Source organism: Plectrocnemia conspersa, unplaced genomic scaffold (genome assembly GCF_051122295.1).
Source record: "Plectrocnemia conspersa isolate PC_06_02 unplaced genomic scaffold, ASM5112229v1 ptg000012l, whole genome shotgun sequence".
Classification (NCBI taxonomy): domain Eukaryota; kingdom Metazoa; phylum Arthropoda; class Insecta; order Trichoptera; family Polycentropodidae; genus Plectrocnemia; species Plectrocnemia conspersa.
Window position 1 is genome coordinate 9,347,905 of NW_028277176.1, and position 26,048 is coordinate 9,373,952.

General features: G+C 27.4%; 2 protein-coding genes across 2 annotated transcripts in view; one reads left to right on the forward strand and one right to left on the reverse strand.

Annotated features, from left to right (window-relative positions):
• LOC148228141 (serine/threonine-protein kinase 32A) overlaps window positions 1–26,048 on the reverse strand; it is a 98,461-nt gene that overhangs the window by 25,602 nt on the left and 46,811 nt on the right. Inside the window, exons 2-5 of the mRNA XM_088199502.1 lie at window positions 20,811–21,137; window positions 18,404–18,459; window positions 15,147–15,312; window positions 9,652–9,811 (exon numbers count right to left, since the gene is read on the reverse strand). Coding sequence (XP_088055628.1) covers window positions 9,652–9,811; window positions 15,147–15,312; window positions 18,404–18,459; window positions 20,811–20,862 — 434 coding nt within the window. The 5' untranslated portion in view covers window positions 20,863–21,137. The remainder of the gene's footprint in view (window positions 1–9,651; window positions 9,812–15,146; window positions 15,313–18,403; window positions 18,460–20,810; window positions 21,138–26,048) is intronic.
• Window positions 16,380–18,275, forward strand: LOC148228142 (uncharacterized). Its single transcript, XM_088200153.1, has 4 exons — window positions 16,380–16,462; window positions 16,529–16,696; window positions 17,728–17,886; window positions 18,087–18,275. Exons 1-4 carry the CDS (start codon window positions 16,391–16,393, stop codon window positions 18,273–18,275), a joined length of 588 nt encoding a protein of 195 aa, XP_088056279.1. The 5' UTR covers window positions 16,380–16,390.

Genomic DNA, 26,048 nt, shown 5'->3' on the forward strand with positions numbered 1-26,048 from the left:
AGAAAATGCTATAACTGTCAGTTCGTAATTTATATTAGCCTTATGTCAAAAGCACATCTTTGTGTTCCTACAAAACTCATAAAAATATGTTTTTAGAAACACGTTAAATATATATTTTTAAAACTCAATAAATACGTTTCCATACATACGTGCATATCAATTTCAAAAAGAACCTAAATTTCTATTGAAAAATAGTTTTATGAAAAATAAAATCCAAACAGTATCGTTTGTCATAGTCATACTTGGTCGAATTGTCACAGGTGTATTTTACGGTTGTAACTTTCTCACATATGACAAATGTCAAAATAGGAAGTTTTTACATCACCCGAGCGTGCTTGTCATTGTCATATATATTAAGTATTATTTATATATATATATATATATATATATATATAATATATATATATATATATATATATATATATATATATATATATATATATATATATATATATATTTATATATATTATTAAATTGTTTTTATTTTTACGCGGCAATATATTTAAAAAAATAATTTAATTACGTGATTTTCTCGCGTTTGAATTAGTTCCTCTATATTTCGCCGGCGATTTTCTCGGCATCTTCAGGAGTTTTTCACATTTTTTTATATGGTACACTTTTATTTACTTCGCGCATGAAGGGATTTTTTACTCGCACTATTTTTTTGGTTTTAATTTTAAAAACACGTTTTTTAGTTTGAATATTATTACACCCATACTGCTCCGCGGATAGGAGCAAACTGACGAATTTTTTATCGATCGTTTTTGCGTATTGTTATGTGTTTTTAAAATTAAGACCAAAAAAATAGCGCAAGTAAAAAATCCCTTCCTGCGCGAAGTAAATAAAAGTGTACCATATAAAAATAATGTGAAAAACTCCTGAAGATGCCGGGAAAATCGCCGGCGAAATATAGAGGAAATAATTCAAACGCGAGAAAATCCCGTAATTAAATTCTTTTTTTAAATATACACATATATATATATATATATATATATATATATATATATATATATATATATATATATATATATATATATATATATATGGTTATTATTTCTAGGAGTCGGATTACTCCACGTACTTTTTTGATTCCGTGTGGAATATCATTGTCCCTACGTTTCGGCCAGATTCGCCCGGCTATCCTCAGGGGAAAATTGAGAATATGAACATCCGGTGTGGGCAAAGCCCAGCATGTGGTTGTTCAGATCGTAGGGACTATGATTCCACACGGAATTAAAAAAGTACGCGGAGTAATCCGACTCCTAGAAATATTAACCAAATATTTCTCTGCGAAAACGCATTCAACCACACACATATATATATATATATATATATATATATATATATATATATATATATATATATATATATATATATATATATATATATATATATATATATATATATATATATATATATATATATATATATATATATGTATATTTAAAAAAATAATTTAATTACGTGATTTTCTCGCGTTTATATTTAGTTTATATTTTTTACGCGATAATATATTAAAAAAAAATTATTTACGTGTTTAACTCTCGTTGTTTTTTTTAATGAGTCTCTCTATATTTCGCCGGAGATTGTCCCAGCATCTTCAGGAGTTTTCACATTTTTTTAGAGTACACTTTTTTTACATCGCGCAGGGAAGGATTTTTTATTCGCACTATTATTATTGGTTTTAATGTTAAAAATACGTTAGTTTGAATATTATTACCATCACTGCTCCACGGATCGGAGCATACTGAAAATTTTTTTTATCGATTGTTTTTTCGTATTGTTACAAATGTTCGATCCTTAAAAAACGATTTACAGCACGTAACTGTTAATATTATCAAATAGTTAACATCTTTAGGAGTTTTCACATTTTTTTTTTCAAAAAAAACAAAAACAAAAAATATCTTGAAGTTGCTGGGACCATCTCCGGTGAAATATAGAGAGACTCGTTCAAAAAAAACAATGCGAGTAAAACACGTAAATATTTTTTTTTAAATATATATATATATATATATATATATATATATATATATATATATATATATATATATATATATATATATATATATATATATATATATATATATATATATATATATATATATATATATTCTTTTTAAAATCCATATATATATATTATTTTTTTTACTATGATATTTCGGCTGGATCAAACCGGCCATCTTGGGATGAATTTACTGCGTCGATTTTGGGTTTGTACTCCTTGTGACTGACGCAGTAAATTCGTCCGAAGATGGCTGGTGTGATCCGTCAAAATATCACGGTAAAAAATCGATACGCGAACAACCCGATAATGCCTCAATAACATATAATACTCGTAAGAACTACTTGATATGAACTTATTGATTCAAGAAATGATAAGTAGCTAACCACGTTGATTTAATATAATCGACAAAATAGAAAGCGTATGCTGAATGAAATAACAATTTTTTTCGGAACCACTTAAAAACTGCTGAATGTTTGTTTAAAAAAATAGAAAAATCTGGGGTTATAGAAAACTTTTGTTAGTCGTACGTTCCTAAACGGATTTATACAAATAATAAGTAGGGTTATGCTAAATATGTTATGGTCCTAAATTTAAAATTAAATTTTATGGCGTAACTACGCAATAGTAATTTATTAATCTTAAACGTATTGTATTAACTACAGAAAAGAACAAATTTGTTTTGTAATTAAAATTGCGCCGTGAAGAACCACATTTTTTATTTGATCTCTCGGTAATTTTCTTTTTAGTGGCTTCTTCGTCAAAATACACAAATTATAAATTAAAATACATATGTTAAGATAAACACAATACATGCTATTGCAACAGCGGTATTTAAGTATTAACACTTTCATGTCTTTACTACATATAATAATAATAAATATCATATGTTTTACATCTGACACTCCATATAAATTCATACTGTATTAGTTCCTCTCTCAAATGTTAAACTAACGAGAAGTGCGAAAACAATACGAAGTGTTTCCATTGTCGTGGATATCCCACTATTTATATAGAAATGCTTCAGACGGACGTACATCATCTAGGTATACATAACCATCTTGTGTATAAAGAGAATTTCATATGAGGGTTGCTGCTGAAGCAAACAATTATAACGTGAATACTAATTAAACAGTAATGTATTATGTGGTTGAAATTTTTCTAATTCAAAATTGTTACAATCAACGTTTTAAAGAAAAGTTTGTACATATTAAAATGATTACACATGTAATGTAATGGTATATAAATCTGAACGAGTAAAATATTTGTAGATATGTGTTAAAATATGTATAAAGAAAAGACTTTGGAAGTGATTCTGCTTTCGAATGATAAGGTGCTGCTATTATTTAAAGTTGGTGAAATGAAGTTAACTATGCCTTATTTTTACCATTTTGTTAGGAAAATTTTTAGCGTTTGCTAAATTTAGTTATCGAATCGAGACGAGGTCTATTATTTCGCTAACAAGATTAACGCTCTGATTGGCAGCGTTACCATTAATTTCTAATCCCTTAGCTAGTACGAGCTGATTGATGACTAAGCGGTTGGATTGTTTTATAAAATTTGAGTTTATGTAGTATAAAATTATTATTATAAGTTATAATTTTTATTTAATAATGTCTCAAAATTAAAAGAACACTTTAATAAACATAAGCACCGCTTCAGTAATGTTTCATATTTTTAGCAGCTGTTATTATTTCACATCATTTAACATACTATTCCTTATCAATAGCAATTAGCTGCCTCACAAAAAATCATTATTATTTTGAAGGGCTTTGAGTTAATTCGTATAAAACACCTGAAAGAAATATACGAATATTTGAGAGTAATTCGTTTTATAAGTGGATGGATTATGGTAAAGTCAAAAGTTCAACTTGTACATATAAGATAAGCTTGAATATATAATATTTTTACGAAGTTGTTTTAATGTACATTAGCATATATTAACCGTATACTAAATCAAGATAAAAACATATTGTATTACTTGAACTTAAATAAAACATAAAAATGTGTATTATTTATGAAGTCTAATAAATTAAGTAACTCCTTTCAAATAGGAGGGTATAATTACAAGAACATTGTTGTTTTATTATTATCCATAATTACTGATATTACCAGCATTTTTTATTTGCTTATATGGTAATGATAAATCAGTGTTATTTTTTAATCCATTCTTACTGTTTTTGAAATAGCACACGAAACTTAGTCTCTTGTATACCACAATAAATTTCGATAAAAATATCGGTTAAAATGTTACTTTCTTGGGTTTTGGGGTCGCGCATGTAAATTATTAAATTAAAAACTGCTGACATCGACCCTATGCGACCGGTTGAGTTTTTTCTCCTTTTGTGAAATCGATAAACTCATAGGGGCATAAATGCTCAATAGAATGTAAAACAACAACTTGACACAATTTCCTAATGAATTTATAAAGCAGACTACATAAGCGAGTCATGTTCAGTTAGTCAAAACTCTTCGGAGATTAAACTTTGGCTCCATATTGCGAAACACAGAGTCTTGCGGAAATTTTCAATATAAGGGCGGCCGCTTCAAAACTCCCCTTGCAAGCGAACATCGACCAAACCACATTAAACATTGATGTTGGAAAATTGAAACTTGCCACTCATATTAGTTGCATAATGCGGTGCTTTGGAAACATGCCATCAAAAGGCCACACTATCCAAACGCATTGTATGGTCCAGTGTTATTCATATGGTAATCCACGGAGCAATATTGTCATAGTAATATTAAATTTAAATAATATTGTAAGTATTTCGTTGTAGACAAATAAAAATTTTACAAAAAAAAAGTCTACTTTATAAGTATTATACAAAAATAGTTGGAAGCTTTGGATATTTTAAACCTCTTTAAAACATGATTTAAAATATAAGTAAAAACACACATTACTATGTAAATGTACATTATATATATTTGTCAAGACAATTCAATTTATTCGGTTAAATTTTATATGAACCCACGTATTTTATTAGTTTTCACTCTAATTTCATAGATATAGTATATATATACAAGCTTGCAAGCCATAATAATGGGGCACCTGAATGAATATATTATATCCTAAAAGGTAGTGAAAATATAAATAAAAGTTGTTTGGGTTGATTTTAAGTTTATTTTTAATATTTAGTAGACCCACACATAGCTTTAATAGCATACTGTCAACTAATGACTTGCAAGTGGACGGAGACATTTTATATAAAATAAAATATATATATCCATAAATTTTATTAATTTATTTTGGATGCCTAATCTGTCCTTTTTGGCTGCTTCTTGACACTCTACATCAAAGCTCACGAAATACTTAATTTTAAATTAGTCGAAAATTTTGCATAACATGGCTAAAGTTAATATGCCTATTTTTAAAAGTTAAAAATAATAATATTATAAATCAATATTAGAAAGACTATATTTTTTGTGGCTAAGAGAAAAAAAATGTAGTTTAATAGTATATTCCAGAAAAATCCAAAAACTGGAGTAATGTACCAAAATGTTAATTTTAAAAAGTGCCCTTATAAAGAAAAAATATATTCATTAGATATTTTAATATCAAACTTTATTAAATATGTTAATTAAAAAATTATCACTTAATAATCGATACTGTTATATTGTAAATGTACTCAATTGTCATAATTATTACATAAGTATTTTCTTATGAAATATAAAGATATTTATATAAAAAGTCACTGTTTCTTATGTCTTATATATGGCATAAAAACAGTGACTTTTTCATTTAAACTATTAATGTAAAATGTGTAAAGATATTTATTACCTTTTTCATGTTTTTTTACACGTTTAACTGTAAAATAATATCATTTTTACATTTAAACAATTCTGATGTTACTAAATATAGCAATAAATGTTATTTACCACAGTATGTAGTATATTATTACACATTAAACTACCGTATATATTATATACGTTATACAATGTGTAATATTCTCTCGCATAAGGAAATAAAGTAACTCATGTGTATTTTCTCATATGTTAACCATAACGTGACACGAATAAATGTTACATTATTACTAACGAATTGTAATATGCAAGCAAGTAATTGAAAACCTACAAATAGCTAAGTATTGCTTTTAATTTACACCTCATACATTAAAAAAACATTAAAAAAATGTGTAGCTTACATTTTTGAGCTTCTACTAATAATTCAAAAATATTTGTTTATGCAGAAAAATAAATATATCCTAAAGGTATATTGTAATATTGTAACATGAACATCGTTTAATAATAAAAATATATTGGCCAATCCTATGCATTCAATATGTCTAATATAAAATATATATATAACAAGCAATAAAAAGCCTAACGTAAAATCATGACCCGATTTTACCTTTCGGTCGAAAAGCTCCTCTAAAATTGCAATTTTGCTTTTATTTTCAGTACAGTACCTCATTAAAAAACTTGTTGAACGTACTCGTATTTAACAATGAAACGTGCCGAGCTCAAACTGCATTTTATAGAGAAATACCGAGTTGAAAAATATTATGAAAAATACATACCTACATAGTATATAATCGTATTGAACACATTACAAAACAGTAAATTTCGGGGCAAATGTAAAATAAAATTTGCATAAACTGATTTAAACTATTTTAAATCTAGTTTGCATTGTAATGCATATGAGTTTATGGTGCTTTGTTGTTTACAACTCGATGTAAAAAAATTGACACAGCTGTAAAAGTTATCAATGGACTTATAAATTAGTTGTCTATTCACAGTGTCCAGTCTGGCACAAACAACTAAAATATACAGTAGGTTATCTAGAGAATTTACGTGAATCAGAAAAAAATGCGGTTTGTTTCCTCGCGAAAGTCTTTATATAAAGTATTATCTAGCATTCACAGCACGACAGCAGAACTTAAGTCATACATATTGAAACTAACAGAATTTTTGCCATATTTGAAGAAAAAAAAGTCCAAAAATTTTTAGCGTTTTTATTGGATTTTTGTGCTCAAAGCCCTGAAAAGAGTTCAAAATTTGTAAACTCTTTTTTAAAAAATTTTATAATACAGGCTCTAAATTCTTGAAAAATCAAAAAAGTGTAAAATTTAATTTAATTTAAAATTTGAACCACGATGGGATAATATTTAACTATGATATGATATATATATATATATTTATAAATGCTATACACTAATAAATAAATATATAAAAAAGGCTATATATATAATATTTAAGGACAAACTAGCTATTTTGATAAATAGTTTTTACTTGAATATGTATACGACATTTTTGTAATAATTTTTTGATTTTTTAATAACGTTTTAATTTCTGAGGTTTATAATTGTAGACAAATTGTATTTTTACTTATCCTTCGAAATTAAACATCGAAATTGAATATCGAAAATCGTCCAACATAAATTTTGTTACACTTAGGAACCAATTAATCACACTAGTTAAGGACTTACTGTACAATAATGGTTCCATAAAAATCATATCAAAACAAATCACAAACTTATGAAAATAAAAGTGATATTTTAAAACTCTACCTAATTCTCAAACGCGCAGGAAAAATATTATGGTAGCATAATTACTGCATAAAAACAGGAAAGTCACACAAATAGTGATAACTTAATTATATAATACTATCATGTAAAGAGAATGAACTTCTGGGACAAGATGCAGTACGATAAATTAAAAGTATTATATAATTAAACAATTTGATTATCCGATATAATTATATAGTTTTTTAGAATCATCAATCTTATTAATTTATGGCATTGAAATTTTATATGGTAATAAAAAAAAATTCAATAAAACTTTTCCTGTTGCAAAGAATTACCAGAAAATCAAAGAAATATATATATATATTCCATATTTTTCTTGTGTCTGAAAACAAAACTCTCTAGTAAAGGAACTGTGTTTATGATGCTCCATCCAGAGCTCACCTAATAAAAAGTTTTGCTTCTTGTGTGAAAGAAGAAAAAGTTAATCTTGTTTACATACACTTTTATTTTATTCATAGAGAGGTGTTTGTATCAAAATCTTTTGGAGACTTTGATGAGCAAACGATTTTTGACGACGCTACAAAAATGATGTATTTTAATAAACAAAATCAAAAGCTCAAAAAAGAGCATATCTTTAGCTATATAGAAAAATCTTGTAGGGAAGTAGAAAGAGAATTTTAAATAATGTGTTTGAGCTATAAAATAGGATATTTTCCAGCTTTGTAGATTAAAATGTGTTCAGAATCTTTAGCTTCCGTAGCAAGTATTTTTAATTACATTAAAATATATTAACTTCAAGTAGAAGGAAGTTACTATTTAAAATAAATTAAAAAATTATGATTAATCTAAAATGAAAAATAATTAAAAAATCATTTTTTTAAATAAAATCCAAAAATGTTTAAAAAACTAGTATGGCTTACCAGTAAATTAGTCATATCAGAAAATTTTAAAACTTATTGTAAACTATGTAGAAGAGCTGGTAATGAAAGTCATACATTATTTTTTCTTCATTTTTTTCAGCATAAATGAATGATTAAGTAAGAAATATTTACACTTGCTTATCATAAGTACTTGACTGAATAAAAATTAAAGTTTTTTGATTGCCAACACTTAACACTTGGGGGTAAGTGATAATTACACGATCGTAAACAACAAATAAACGAGAAATTGATTCGATGCATTTACTCATAGAAAACCTTTTATATAAATTTGAATTTGTTTACCAATTTATGTACATACATACATACATACGTACATACATACTCAAGAATACGCGCTATTTTTTTTTCTGACACCACTGCTCTAGAACTATGCTGAAGCAGCAGCAGGTTATTAACTTGTTTGGCGCCGCAACGGAAGGACGTCTTCTGACCATTGGTGACTCGCAATCGGCAATGCAACTATTAAATTGTAAAATAAATCTTCTGCAACAGCTAATCTGACACATTTTCAACCCGTCATAACACATTTATACCGCCAAATACATATATCGCTGCACTTAAAAAGCAAAAGTGGAAATTACTATTTTCAGTTGCTTCAGTGTAGCAAATGACAAGTACCAAATTCACATAAGACAAGTAAATTTGTGTTAAGCAAAACAAATAGATTATGATAATTGTTTATATGACAGTTTGCAAGAAAATAAACTACTGGTTTATTGTTGTAGCTATTTTTTTTACGCTCTATAAGAAATATAATAATATTAAAGTAGGGATTGTACAGAATTTAAATATTATCATAAGCGTTCTATAAGGATTAAAAAGTCGAGAAACGCTAGTATATAGTCTTAAAGGATATGAACTGGAAACGAGGGCGAAGCTTGGTATGTAAGCTAATCAGCCATAAAAGTTTCTGAACCTTTTATTGAAACATAACAAAGCGAAAAGGGCAAAAGTAATAAAAAATCGTATTTAAATTTTTACTAATATTTAATATCTGATTTTCTATTATGTAAATTATCAGTAAATTATTTCAAAACATAATTTAATAAAATGTAAATGTTTTTTAATCGATATACATATATTTTATATATAAAATGATTTTTATATCCTACGTTTCAATCACAAAATGTCTCATTATTTAAACTAACGGATTTGTGTGTATCTACATAGCGACCCTTGTCAGAACTTTGTTTGGGAACAAACACGAGAGTTTTTTTTTTAATAAATAAATTTTCCGTACCTGTGTAATATCCTTTTTCCGTGCAAATAATCCAGAGCCGTAGCCAGCTCATAGACCATTAGCACGACAGACTCTTTGCTGAACTGGACCTGATGCTGGATGTGATACCTCAAATCTCCACCAAGGAGCAGATCGGATACCATGAATAGGTCTTCTTCATCTAAAATAATTATTAAAATTGAATATATTTCAATCGTAAAATAATAATAAAAAATAATTTTAGTCAGTAAACAGATGATCCATGAGGAAGGAAACATCAATCAATATTGTATAAGTATAATTTTAATATTTAATATTGAGGAAAGCGTATTTATTTACTTTGTGTCGGTTAAACATTTATAAGCGATTTTCTCTCATTGTTTGTGGTTAACGAATACGAATATTTTACAACGATTCAAACACAAAATAACACAATGAAAGAAAATGAGGAATATTTAACGAATCTGTGTATTTAACGCTTTCGTCCAAATTAATTTTCAATTGAATCCTTTCAATTTAAATTAAAACTCCGCATTTACATAGCGATTCTCTTTACGATTATTTGCATGGTGATTGAGATCGACTCGGGGAAATTAATTCGTGTTTGAATTGTATTTAGCTCTATAAAGTTTTATTGTATTTGTATAGGTCGTTTTAAAGATGGCATTGTCATATGAACTTTGCTTTTGCTTTAGGTATTATTTACGTTTTTGTGCCAAAACTTTTCCATTAACCTTTCCTGAAAATACACGACTGAGATTTCGTTTTAATTTTATTTTATAATATATCTGACAAAAATCAATATATGATAAAAAAAAAGTATTAATAAAAGTATACATTTTATTATAAGAAAAAACATGTTTTAACGTTGTCTGTTACTGTATAAATATATCGAGGAAATGTAGAGCAAACTCGAATTTTTCATGTGTGGAAACTGAAACAATGGTTGCACTCTACAGAATGTCAAACGATAAAAATGTATGCGTCATTGGTTTAAAATAAACTTGAACGAGGAGCTATCGATTAAATATAAATGTAGCTACAGCCCCTCTAACCCCTAAATTAATATAAAAAATAAACAGGCAGAAATGCTTCGAAAAAAAACGACAGAGCTATAATATACGGATATATTAAAGCCCGTAGCATAATCCTAATAATAAGTAATCAGAAGCAAATAACCAAAATGTCAAAACAAGCAGATTTCTATCGGCAGTTATACTTAGTAATTTCTACCGACCCATATGTTGCTTGCTGGCATTTACCGTTTTATAAAACATACTTTTAATATATATAATACATCAACAATACCGTAATAACTTATTTAGAAAATATAATAAAAATAGTCTAATTGATATCACTAACCAATAAAGTATCATAGTAACGTAAATAATCCATTCTTAATGGCATATTGACTAGAAAAAAATATTGTAACATGTTTTTTTTTTATATTTAAGCTAAAGTAATTGAATTTAAGCCACCGATTGTTATCTTAGTTGTTTTTAACTCTCAATATATTTATTTAATTAAAATATTAAATAGTGTTTTTATTATTAAAATTATACATGCGCATATTGAACATTTTCCCTCGCTACCGTGAGCAAAAAGTATACTATTTTATTAAAACTTTTTTTTATCACGTGCACAACGTATACTATTTAATCAATAAGCAATTTTGTTAATTAATACCAAGCAGGCCGTTGTATTTCAAGCCGATGATTCATAAGTCCAGCGCATAAAGGTTAATTAAAACATAAATTACCGAATTGTGGCAAACCTAAAATGGCCGTATCGAATTATTTACGATATGCCTAACGATACGGTTTACAAAAACCCTTAGAGCATTCATTCACGGTTAAATGTGCAAACTTTTATTATATACATGCCCGAAGTATAATATACAGCGTGACCTAATAAACCAAACAATGCAGTAAAAATTGAATAAAACAATATAAAAGGAATTTTGTTAAAGCCCTTCAATTGGTTTTAGGTATTGATTTAATAAATGTAATTAAAAGCTTCCACTTCACTTCCAACGTATGATTTTGGCATTAAGCGCAATATCCAGTAATATAAATAAATATATAACAAAATAATTACAAACATAGACGATTATTTATACGACTTCATTAGATGCTTCATTGATAATTTAATATATGTAAATTTCAAATTGTAGATCTGAGAGGTTTACGACTTTATTGGCCATTTAAATGCTTCGTAGAACTATCGTATATATTTATTGTTTGAATATACAGTTGTAAATCAGTCCTCAGTATCAGGTGGTGGTGTTAAATGCAATTATCCGTATATCCGTATCGCGTACTTTAGAGCTAATAGTAGAAACGTAAACCCAAACTTGATAAATTATGAAAATTAATAGCTCTCGAACTGAAACACTTCACGTCTATTTTTACTGCAAAGTCGCACCTCCCAAAGTTTCGATGAGTAAAATACATTGTTTAGTGGTAACAAACGGCGATAGAAATTTTGGCTATAGTGACTATTGTTTTCGAAAGTCTCTGGTAATCTCTGTTTATGTTATTGTAGCACACACAGATGATCACGTTCAAAAGGGTCATTGTCTCAAATCCTAAACTCGCGTTAATGACTGTGATCAAAAACGATCATTTATTAACAAAAGGATTTTGGGGAACGCACAGAACAAGAGTTCACAGTAAATATTCTCTGTCGTTAGGAGAATTACTTTGTGGCGAAACGGTCACGGATATCATAAATTACAACATCCGCGACATTTCTGAAAATGCAATACGACCTTGAACGAGCGAACGTCGCTTTCTAAAGGCGTCGACTTATTTCGTCGTTCTACGAAGCGACTGCAGCGATTATCTGGAAGATAATTGAGGAAATAATCGCAGATAATCGTCCGTCACACACAGTAAATATTGCAATAAAAAATCTTATTAGATTCCACATTGAGTCTCATTAGCTACGAAGTCAATTACCTCTAGGGCCTTAACCCCTAATTTATCAAACTTTTAGTGTTATAATATGAGGATTCGATCATTATTAACATACAATAAAGTATAGAAAACAATAGAGATTTCAGTGGTATATTAGACCAACATTTGAAGATAAGCAAAACACAGTTAAGTATAATTTAGATAACTTTGTAGTTGGTTATGGTTTTAAAACAACTAGGTATATATTAGGTCAAGCATAATAAACTAATTAGACTTCTTCAGCCGTAAATTTAACTTAATAATAATAGAGATCGTTTGTCGACAACCCAATTAAATTTTTATTCGAAAATAAAGTTTACAGAAATGTTCTCTCTACGCAACTAAATTAAGTTTAAATACATGTAAATTTATAGTTATATAAAAGTGTTGCTCTTTAGAATATATAAATTAGTTTAAAACTCTAAAAAATTATTCTCAGCATTTAATAAATATAACGTAGTCAAACATATAAAAGTAACGTGCTTGTATAGCAAAAAAAATATTGCCCTTTTTTAAAAAGATAAATAGAGTTGATTGAAAAAAAATTAATATTTTTTACTACGGTTAATTAGCCCTCAGAATTTTCTTTCATGAAAATAAAAGCTCATGAAAAAAATCTTTCATTTTCACGTTTCGTAGATAATTATAATTCAATATTTTAATTTTAAATTCTGCTACTATTAATACTTTTAATGAAAGTAGATCAATAGCGAATCCAAAAGTCTACCTTATAATATAACACAAAAAAGTAAGATCTTTGACTATTAAAATAATTCACAAAATTTGCAAACTCTTTAATTTAGTTATTAATAAAATTGCTATTTTTAATGATTTGTAAGATGTATAAGTCATACTTGAAATAATGTATTTTTTACATAGAACACTTTATTTCAAATATAACTTGATCATGGAATATCAGTACCTAAGATATAGTTATTCTTTTTAGATCACCATGTATATTTAAGTAATAAGAAGCAGGCCGTGTGAATATATCCAGGTTGAATATTGAAATGGCGTGACAGGCACAACGTAATGAAATCATTTAAATGATAAATTGCAATCACCTCTCAGAGGCCATAATTACATAACTTTTGGTTTGATGTCGTACGACGATAAAACGTAAATTCATAATGAAGGAATGAACGCTCGTGAATCAATTTTGGTTTCACGTGGTGGCACCCAAATTAAATTAATGAGCCATAACTCAACAAACACAAGTTAATTAATTAATTATTATAAATTGTTCGTAAGTGTAATTAAATTTGACTGAAAAACAACCATCTTTAAATTAACCAGCTGAATGCTTTTTTGTATTGTCATACAGATTTTTACTTTGATTGTACGTGCGTAACTAATTGGAAGTGGAAATGGTGTAATTAAAACAGACCAATAAATAAATACAAAAATGTACGTGTGTAAATTAGAAACACATGTACTCTTTCATGTAAATTTACTATTCAAATATTTAAGTTTATGGTTTAGTTACGCTCTAGCAAAAAAATATGGTTTTTTATTTTTTTTAAAGTAAGAGTGAAATTATCATCTGTTAATACTGAAGCTGTTCAGGAATATCTCTAAAGCTTACAAGTAGATAGAGATGCCTATTGGATTAAGATTTAACGCTTGTTATGGTAACTATTTCCCACTCTATTTAAGTAATAACGATGTTTATCTGAACCATTTATTATTCGTTGTCTTGAATAAATAAGCTTGGGTTACTAAATTTATATTTACACATTGGTTTAATGGATATTTTATACCATAGGTGAAGTTACCTTTTATAATTTCTCTAATAATTAATAACTGTTAAAGTGGTTTAATTCCATCAATATTGTTTTTAATAGTAGTAAAATATAAAAAATACTTTTTAGAATATTCGCAGAAAAATTGATAAATATTTGGCAAAATTTATTGAATAAATATTTACTGATCTTTACATATATGTAAAAATTATTAAAATAATTTAATATTGATAGTAAATCTATAATAAATATAATAACGTACAGTAAACGTGCATTTGTATAAAATTCAACCGTATTTGAGCAGTTCATAAATGTAAGGGATTAGTTTAATACCATATGCATTTTACATAAATTATTCATAAGTGTTTTCATAAACTGTATGATGAATTTTCAGCTGGTAAGAATTATTAATATTCGATTAAATTTAGTCATAGAATTTTATCTAGATTTAAGTCAATTTTGTAAGTATTTAAGAAGAGATATTTACATTACATACAATTAAAATATTATATTATTTTAACACTATGTTTTAATTTGAATTTTTAACAATAACTACAGTTTCAATAAATATTTACCAGTTTTAATTCAGGTTTGCTGAATTAATATGAATTTTTAACTACTGCATATATTTGTAAATTAAGTGTTATATTAAATTTATGTGAGAACTGCCATAAGCTAGGCGCTCCGAGGTAGACTAGCAGCTTTTATGAAGCTGCCGTGTACGAATATGATTAAAACTAAACAGGATATTCTACGAAGTCTTGCCACGGTTTTAATAAAAAGTTCCTGTAATAAATATTTTAAATTTATATTTTACCTTGGAAACTAAACCACAGATTGACGAGAAATGGAAGTTCCAGTTGAGTGAGCAGCTCCACTTCGCGCAGTACGTTCCTTAGGGCTTCCCTTTCGGCACAGGCTGCCTTATTCATATATTTCATTGCAAACATCTGCTTTGTATCCTTCTTTTGCACAATGCAAACCTAAAATAAAAATAATACTCATGAATTATTTAATAAAAATGACATCAAATAAATTAAATATTATTTTAAATAAAGAGAGGACCACCAAAAAATGCTACAAAAAAATAAACATATTTTTAAATTATTACATCATTAAATTTTGGATTATAAATAAATTGCGACTGAAAACAGACTCAAAATTCAAATTGTAGAATGGTTTGATCTAACAGATCCTATAGTCTGAATAACTAATACCATCCCCGCAGTGCCTGTTCCAATTGATTACAATCCCAGCTTGTTAACATCACATTTGGTGTTGAACAAAGCTTTTAGTCAAATGAAGGCTTTGTGTTTTTTTCACGAAAGTTTAATTTGATTTTTTATAAGATGGCTCGACGATAAAAGATTGGCTAAATCTCAGAAATCGTTAATCGCAAAGGTTGCCTTGCTCCTTACTTTTATTTATGATGATAATATTAACTAAATATTTACAGATCTTATCAACACAATTAAAACGATTTATCTGATTTTTTATGATACGGTAACAACGACAATAAACATAAGCGGATGATATTAAAAACACAATACTTTCTCAAGTTCTCAAAAATATTGATTTTGATTTTGTACATATTTATTTTAGTTTAAAATTAAAAATCATATTATTTTAATGTATACATTACAGTAAAAATAAAATTTAAATTAATCGTAATGCAAAATATAAGAAAGCATTGCAAAAAATTAATAAACAATATAAACCAACTAGTAATTATATTTATTTATTTAATTATAGTTACTATTATACAATGTAAAAGTATTAAATAATAAATTTATAAATATACATTGTATATGTATAAAATACACAATCATTTTTTATTCATTTAAGGATATTAAATATATAATTATTTTATAATCATAATCACATTATTATTGTCTACAATTATATTGTATTAAATATATCGATATACACTTCCGTAATGTGCCCTATTGTGCGAATACAATTAATAGTTGGCGTTTGACACATGCATTGTTATTGTATAAAATATAGTTAATAAAGTGTTGATAATGGTAAATTGCGTCAGTGATATCAGACCGTTTCGACATGAGTGAACGTGCGATATTGTATTTTTTAATAGTTTTACTATCCTTAACGAACACCAATGGAAAGAAAAAGGTAAGCATATTACTCACATGATTTACTGTTAATTATATAAAATTATTTTTAACATTTCGTCAACAGAAAACGACGCATGTTCTAAACTATTCTTCCGCTGTGAGAACTTGCACTGATGAGAAAAGTCAAAGATTCACCGACATGATCGATCTTTTACCGACGCGAATTAACGAAACTTCAGTAAAACTGGAGGGTGATTTTATGTTTAAACAGGAGATAAATGATTTATTAAGAGTGCGTGATTACATATTTTTATTCTTTTTTTTTTCGTTGTAAAAAAACAAGTGAATCATTTTATAAATATCCTATATTTTTAAACTTCTTTAAGAACAATTGAAATTCAAACCTATATTCTATTCTGTTTATAATTTTACAATGACGTCATTCGAGTGAATTCCTGCTTTGTGCAGACATTCTTTATCTCGACGATTTTGATTATGTATGACTTTAGTATGTGGTAAAATTCTCGGGTAGTCTAAAAATATTCTTCGAAACAAGCATTTACTCTTAAGAAATTTTATGTTACGGAAAATAATATATAATAAAGTGTACATATTCTCAAACTACAGAGTTTGTAATTCAATTTTGTGTTAGATCAACTATTGTATTATTGTATTTAATAATCTTTTGCTGATTGTCTTATATCGAAACTTCAATGAAAAATATAATGAAATTTTTTCAATCTTTATAAGCAGATCTCATAACCACTTAGTTTTAATGATTATATACGAGTTTTACTGACACTGTTAAGTGCCGTAATTTGAATCTGAAAACAACCCTTGTAAATATTTTCTAGTTTTAATTTGTAAACATATTTTATAGCATATTTAAGAAAAAGAGTGTATCTTTTATATAAACTTCCACACACAAAAATCTACCTTATTCTAAATATTACAAATATGTATTAAAATAATACAATTTGGTAGTAAGAATAATTTAATACAAAATTTATTGAACATTCAACGCATTGCAAGGATCAAAATAAATTATTTTAAATAATTTCAGGATAACAAGTCATTATTTGTCATCTGTATAGTAACAAATACCACATATCATAACTCGTAATCCTAAAATCATATAAAATAATTCTTTCAAGAATAGTATTGCTGTATTTAAAAAAAAACATATATTATATTAAACCTTCCATTATTTATTAAAGTTATTATGAAGGGTTACAATGTGATATATATTATACCGTTTCTTTTAGTTTATTTCAATTCAAACTATTAACTTTTAATTTATATACTTGTATTACCGCTCCTCAGATCGATATAAAAATAGAAAAGGTCACCGTAGCCGGAAAAGAAACAATAGTAACACACACCTTACAAAATTTATGCAAAGAAATTGCAAACAAGAAAGATAACAACATTTACGGATATTATTTATCAGCAACCAACCTACCAGATTGCCCAATTCCTCCAGTAAGTATTTTGATAAAACATATCTCTGACCTCAAGTTACTGTGTTTGAAAAAGCTATAATTTACAGCAAAATAAACACGTTTTACCTGTTCACATATAAATCATAATCTGATTTATATTAAAAAAATGATTAGGAGAGACTCCTTATTGTAGCTATTTATAGCTTATCATACAAAATATAATTTAATATCAATTTTCAGAGCAAATACCGGATTGAGAACATGATTGCGGATATTTCTCAAGTGCCATTAGGTGCAATGGTGGAAGGGTCATATACATTAACGTTCAACTTCGTAAAATACGAAAATGTTAAAAAAGGTTTTATAGTATCGACTATGGATACCAATTTGGGCTGTATTTATTTCGAATGTGCAATTGAAAAGATATGATTAAATAATAAATAATAAACAATTAGAGGATAAGCTATGTGCTATTCAATATAAATAATATTTTAGGACCATTAGTGTTTTATTTTATATCTTACATAAACTATTATATAAAAGCTCTTTAATCTTACCTTTCCGAAGCTTCCTTTTCCGATCGCCCTTAGTATGTGAAAGTGGTCAAAGTTGACTGTGAAAAAAGAGATAAGGTTTGATATAAATTAACGGTATAAAATAGTTGAGTAGTATCATATTTCAGGCGTAGAAAATGATCTCGGCTTGTGCCTCTAAGATATTTCACCAATTCGATTGAGATCAGATTTCCGCCATGGGATATGTCTTAATTCTGTCTTGTTGACCTCTGATCGATTTCGGGTATTAAATAGTTGCCTATTCTTACAATGTATTTTAATTCAAATCAGATATAAATTAACTAAATTATTTACTATACACATGTTTTTTTTAATTACTGCATTGAGTATTTATGTTTTTAAATTAAACAACAAATAAATATTGGAGTTAGGCTTAAAAAATAATATATTTATGTTGAAAAAGTATTGGTATACATACATAACAAGTAGCGCGAATATTTATTAAAATGATTTTCCTCTAGTTCTGTAATTTTTTTAATTGCAATTAATTATATTTATATTATTATATAATTTATTTATCAACCATGATTATAAAAATGCTTTTCATTTATATATTTAATTCTTGGTATTTGTATTTATGATGTGAAGTGACCTTTTAATAAAAATAGAGTTCACGTTAAACTGTTTGTTAGCAAGAAATTATTATGTTAATTAGTATGTCTATTTTATACATATTTAGATTCGATGTTTAATATTAACTTTCTTGGTATGAAAAATAAAAATTGTAAGGCTGCCTTAAAATATTAAAAAAATATTTTTATATATTTTTTTCTTTATTACATATGTATATAAAATAGAATTTCAAAAAAGAATGTATTTTTATTTATTGATTTGAATACAATTATGACCATCGTGCCATAACTGGTTATCCTAATACGTCACGGTGCTCAAAAAACAATACACAGTATTATTCAGGCCCGTACGCATCATAAGATTCCCTATCGAGCTCGACGGTTTACCGTTACATTCTAATTAGAATCCACTACTATTTGCCTCTCAGCCATACACCGTGGGGGTGTTACCCTGCGTTTCTAAAGAAATATTTACCATTTTATTTTAATTATATAATAATGCTCTTTTCTTATATTAAATACAAATATTTTATTGCTTTTGAAACAGCAATAGTAGGAACACATTTAATAATGACTATAATAATTATATTTATTTAAAAAAACTTTGAAATTCTGCGCAAAATTAAAAAAATCAGATACATAAGTACCAAAATTATGGAATGAAGTTAGTGGTATTGTAGGTTAATCAAATGTATTCATTTAACAATCCAGAACTGACGCCGATCCCCTAGAAATAAAAGTAGGAGGGTTGTCGCACGCAATGAAGAAAGAGATAAAGCATGCTATTTCGTGTAACGGTACTTCGTCCAGACGACATGGGAATCTTATGAAGCGTACGGTGAGAGTGAGTTAAAGATAAAGCGTGCGGAACGCACGCCCATATCTCTCATATAAAATAGAAAAGTTAAGAAATAAATTATTCTACTTTTTCTAATCACAATTAAACTTTTGAAAATATAAAATCATTGCTTTTGGAAGTGAGGTTAGTCCATAGGGCCCCATTAAAAACATGCTTTTTGTTTAAATAACGCGAATATAATTATTGCATATGATTTTTTCATGAAAAAGATCGTAAACAATATAACATAAGTTTAAGTGCTTACTAATTTTTTTAAATCAGTTCAAACGCAAACCATTAATTATCCAACAATAATATAATATGGACTTACCTCACTTTCAAAATCAAAGGCTCATTTATTGATAGTAAGGCTAGATTATTTATAATTCGTGAACAGTAAATATTCAGAATAAAAATATCGATATTTTTGGGTTACCTGTATATATAATAATACTATAATATAATATATTTCAACCTTTGTTAATTTATAAATTACATAGATAAATATTTTTTCAAGATAAGTTTTTCCAGCGTTCAATCAAAAGTTAATTTCGACGTTAGTGTCAAAACGATGTTGACAAGGGCTTTCTCCCGATTCTTGGAAATGTTGCAAACTTTCCCAAAAACTCTCGGCGTTGACTAAGACATGAGACAAAATTCGATAATGGCATACCAGGCAATTAATATAAATATTATTTGTGTGCACAGTGAATTTTTATGATATTCTTTCATTTATCTGTACCTGTCAATATTTTTTTGTGTTGAATGAAAATATATAAAAAAATTAATATTTCATGATATTCAGAATTGTTCTGCATCTTTAAATGTGTGTTTTCATATCGATCAGACGTATTATTCGCATTACAATGCGTATCATCAGTCACGCGCTGTCATAGTAGTACAATGAGCATCACAAAGGTACCTATACTATATATGTGAATAATTCTAAAAAAATATATATATATAAAAATTTACTCACCGTCCCCTCCGTCAAAGTTAAAATCATCCCTGCCGGACTGATTGGCTCCCATATTTGCTTCACGATTTCATTCCTCGGATTTAAGAGTCATTTTTTTACGTTCTCCGCCTCTTTTCACTATAAATTATTCGAATCACCGGAAAACGTCAAATAACTCGCTGCGGTGGGCATACAATACTTTCAGGTGATATATACATAAATATATTAGATTTTTTTATATAAAAGCGTTCGTGTTTTTATCTTCCGCTCATTTTCGATGTTTTTTGAAAATATATTTTAGTACTAAAATTCATATTTTAATTTAACACCGCCCGTCTTCTCTTTGATCTGAAAGAAAATGAAAGAAACTTTTAAATAAATTACTTTTTAAATACAATTAAAACAACGTTAAGTAAGTTTATTTAATAATAAAAACAATACGCTTTTAATAAATAGTACTCGGATAGAGACAGTCTTTTGAGAGAACTTAATATATATGTATATACAGAGACAGATAGCAATTAACATTTGATCTTGGAAGGTGTCGTCTGTCGTCGCCTGTTTGAATTCATATATGAAATACAGGATTTGTACAACTCAAACAGGATACTCAAATTGACAAAGACTATAAATGAAAATGTTTTAATGAGACACGTGAGTAAGGTGAAACGTGTACCACAATATATTATTAAACCTAAAGAATTAACAAAGTACATAATGCAAAATGTATTGCATATACAACAATCTGAAATTAATGAACAATTAAAATAATATTTTAAAGTTGTTTTGACTAATTCATTAAATATTTTTTCAATACATATATTTATACATAAATTAAAGGCATTTATATTTTTTTTCATAATAAATCTGACTTTCATAAAACACATCAGCTCAGATAGCATACAAACACATATTAACAATACAAATTCGTAAGAAATGTTTTGCAAGATAACAAACACTTAAAACTTTAAGAGGGGCAAAGGGCTCGGCCCCTCCTAGGGTCCAGGGCTGAAGGCTGATACGAGAATGATACGCAAGCGAGTGCTCGGGAGAAATAATACATCTCCAATAACATATTTACTACTACGGAGGTGGGGGAACCGCTCATCCGGCCGTCACAAGCTGGGTGCCCACCCATAGGGTTGGACTCTTAGGTATTTATTACTGGTAACGGCAGTGCTGCACGAATGGATTACACGTATTTATACTTCTATCTAAAATCTGAGAGGTGCAAATACTCATTGTTAAAGAGAACTCAAAAAAAATTGTGAAATATATTTTTTTATATATGTATAATAACACTATTTAATATTTTTATTATATTATATAAAATGTTTTTTTTTATAAACATATATAATACATGCATGTATAATGTACAATGTGTATATTTATAGCTCAGTTGTCTGATAAAAAAATAAACTACGATTTATGATTGCATGGAAAAATCAGTATAATTATTCAAGCTTATTCATTCATTATATAAAATGCTGTTAAATTTAATAACTGAATAATTTACACAGAAAAATATTGCATGCGCAATTGTAGTTGAAACTTATGTTTACATTTATATATAATACATTAAAGAAATATCTTTGCATGAATAATATTTATCAATAGTCAATAGCATATCATATAATATATTCTTGAAAAGTTTTGATTTTTTTATTGAAGTCAAGCGTTTGATACACAATACACGAACTATTGACAAAATATTAAATACAATAAGTTATTCACGTGGCAATCAGGTTGAAAGCTCAAAAAGTTTCGACTAGACGATAATGTGAAATATTAAACGCGGCTTTGTCGTACGAAACGAATACTAAATTAGGTAAAGTTGTATTTGTTCAACTTTGCCATTATTATTTATTAACCGTTTCAGTTAAATGCGCGTAACTAATAATAAACTCATATTTATACATACAACAGTATGTCTGTAGCTGTTAATTAAATTTTTAATGTTTTACCTGATTGTAATTACAATTTATGTCTCAAAAGCAATCAAATGATTTACGGCGACGTAACATTAATTGATTCAGAGCATTTCAAATAAATTTTCTTTAAAGAAATTTATTTAATAGCAAAGGGCGATTAATGATATGTCATTAAAGCTTTTTTATTTATTGTTAAATTTTTAATTAAATAATTGAATAGAAAAATTATATATTATATAAGAATATTAAATTTAGTATAAATCTATGTTATAAACCTTAAATATATATTACTCTTTGTAAACTACAGGTATTTATTAACTGTCAGGGTTTAGTCGTTAAGCCGATTTTAATTATTTTTTCCACGTTCCAAATGTATGTGCGTTGCTGGAAAATTTCAATCTCTATGAAAATAATTAATATCTTCTTTCTCTTTCCACGATTTATGTTTATCGCAGACTGCGAAAATATGAGTTTTATTTTACAGATAACAGTTTCATTTTAAGAGTTTTATTTATATATTTCAGGGTTTCGTCTCTTCACAAAAATTATTTTAAAATATTTTACGATCGCTTGCGAAACCAATCTGCATTGTGAACTTTTAGGAGCTGTTTTGGTTAATGTATTATGTGTTTTTATTTCATATATATTTTGCAATCTTTTTTATTAGTATTTTCAATGTACAACGTACATAATATGAGCATGCATACATTTGCTATAATAATTCATGTTACCACACGAAGGTTATCAATTATGTAGACAGATTGATTTTAACCTCACTTGTTATTTCTTAGGCTAGTTTTATAATACAATAGACATTGTACAAAACTTTTCATAAAGATAATAATATAAAAAAGAATTATCATTCATTATATAACAATTTATAATTTTAATTTATTCCTGGAAAGAACATCGTTCCACAGTGTCATTTACAGGCATTCCTGAAAATGTTTGTAATGCCCCTTTGGCTTTTATAATTTATATTAAACATGTTCACGTTTTTAGATATGATATTTAAATTAATTATTTTTGTATGAGATATTATAATTTTAAGGACAATAAAAACCTAATGTATAAATACCGTTAATATTCTCTTTCAATGCTATGAATTAAAGTATTATATAAGCAAAAATACAATGAACAATAATATAATATATTTAATATTTAGTAATTGTTGCATGTCAGTATATATTAAAATTTAATTTCATCAACCTTAGATTTTCACACCGCAATTGTGTAATCTATTTAATACGCTATGTGTTATAACAATCGATTTAATAAACCTTTTTAACTTAGTATGTATTTTTTCCCTCTACAATACAAAAACACGCGAACAATTAATAACTCCGATTCATCGAGCGGGTACCGAAACATTCGTGCGTATTGTCTGAATTTTAGTTTTCTATGGAAACTTTTGTGAATTCATTCAACGAGTCACGTATAACAACGGAAAGAGCTTATGTGTATTGAGTAATAGCTATAGGTAGAAAGATACAAATTTGCTGTGAATAACTTCGATCTAGAGAGCGAGCAAAACGAAAGGTGATCAATTCATCAGCTTTCATTCTGTACACAGTAAAATAATCGAGCTAAATGTATTTTTTTCCATATCCACCACCGTCCCTTCTTAACTGACCATTGAAAGCTAAAGATGGATTTCAACAATATTATATATTTTTTTACTTGGAAATTTATTTTTATTAGTAAACGTAATTAGGCGTTACGGTATTATGTGGCACGAAATTTGTTTTATGGCTGCCCATGGGGCACTTTATAATTGAAAAATAATATTTTTTTAATGAAAGATAACTCTTAGATATCCCTAAATAAATGCTTATGATATAAAAACGGAGTTAAATAAAACTTTAGGGCGACAAAAATATTCCTAATGAGAGAGAAGATAATTTATATGAAATGAAGATGACAAATAATAAAATTTCAATTAGAATAGAAGCAAGAGATATTTATACATTACACATTACGAACAACTATAATTAGCAGTTCAATATTTTGAATATCGCACTACAAATTCTTAACATACATATCCTAATTCATACAAAATTGCAATGGTGCTTTTAGGAGCTCTAGAAATATAAGTTCGTGTTGAAAGGGCCAACTATAGTTTAAAGTTTATTTATATAAGACCATAGAAATGATAATACATTGAAAGAAATTTTAATAATCAGAAGACTTAGTTTTTTTTACAACCCCAATACCCAAAAAAAAATACGTTTTTATACTAAATAACTTTATTGTTTGGTTCGCATGTCTTTCTTTCGATAGGTTTGGATTTTTTTTATATAAGATAATATTATTTACAGGTGCAATTGATATACAATTAAATTTGGAGAGTGCGTTACGAACATACCAACAAAAAAACACCTCAAGTTTTAATGGAAGATTTCGTTCCGAGTAAGGTGTTTTTACGCACTTGTATGCTGTATGAATTTCACAAATAAAAATCAGTAACTACAGCAACCAAAACATTTGTGCCATCTGTGTTTAAGTTTCACTGGTCCATCAATTTAAAACGTGGTTCATAAGATTTAAATCTGAAAATTTTCGTTTGAAAAACAAGCCTAGAAGTAGAACATTAAAAATCATCTATGATACCGCATAGAAATTGAAGCCAATACAGAGATGTCGATTCAGAAGTTAACAGATAAAACAGAATATGCATGGTCTAGTATTTAAAAAAGAAGAAATATTGGGAAGGTGTGGAAACAAAGCGTATGGGTTCCACACGCACTAAGCGACGAGAACAAGGCGACGCGCCTGCCTCACAGAACCCCGTTTGGATAAGGCTTGCTTCTCGCTTCTGTCGGCTTTAGCGTGGCTCATGTAGCGGTTGTTTTTGAAATGCCAAATAATAAACTATTATTTTTTATTTTTTTATCATGTCGACATAATTACAGGAAGTATTAAACTGTTAACCGAATGTTTAGCTCTTAACAGAAACAATTGTATATATTAGTCGATAGATAAATTGTAATGATATTTACAAACTAATAAATTTCAGGGAATTTTTTCGTTTGTAAACATCAATTAGTATAATTTATTTATTGATAAAGTGTATATTGACTTTTCAAGTTACTGTAATAAATACTATTAACGAATTTCCCCCCTAAATTGTGGCGTGACATATTAACGTTCGTGTACTCGAACTTTTCACTGTGCTCACACATGCGAATTTAATTTCATTTCGCGAATAATGTCAATGTTTTGTATGAATATCGAAACTGTTTATAGCTATATTCATCATTTTCAATTTCAACATGCTTATCTTTTTCGCCAAAAATAAAATAAACAAGAATTGCCAGAACGTAAGTAT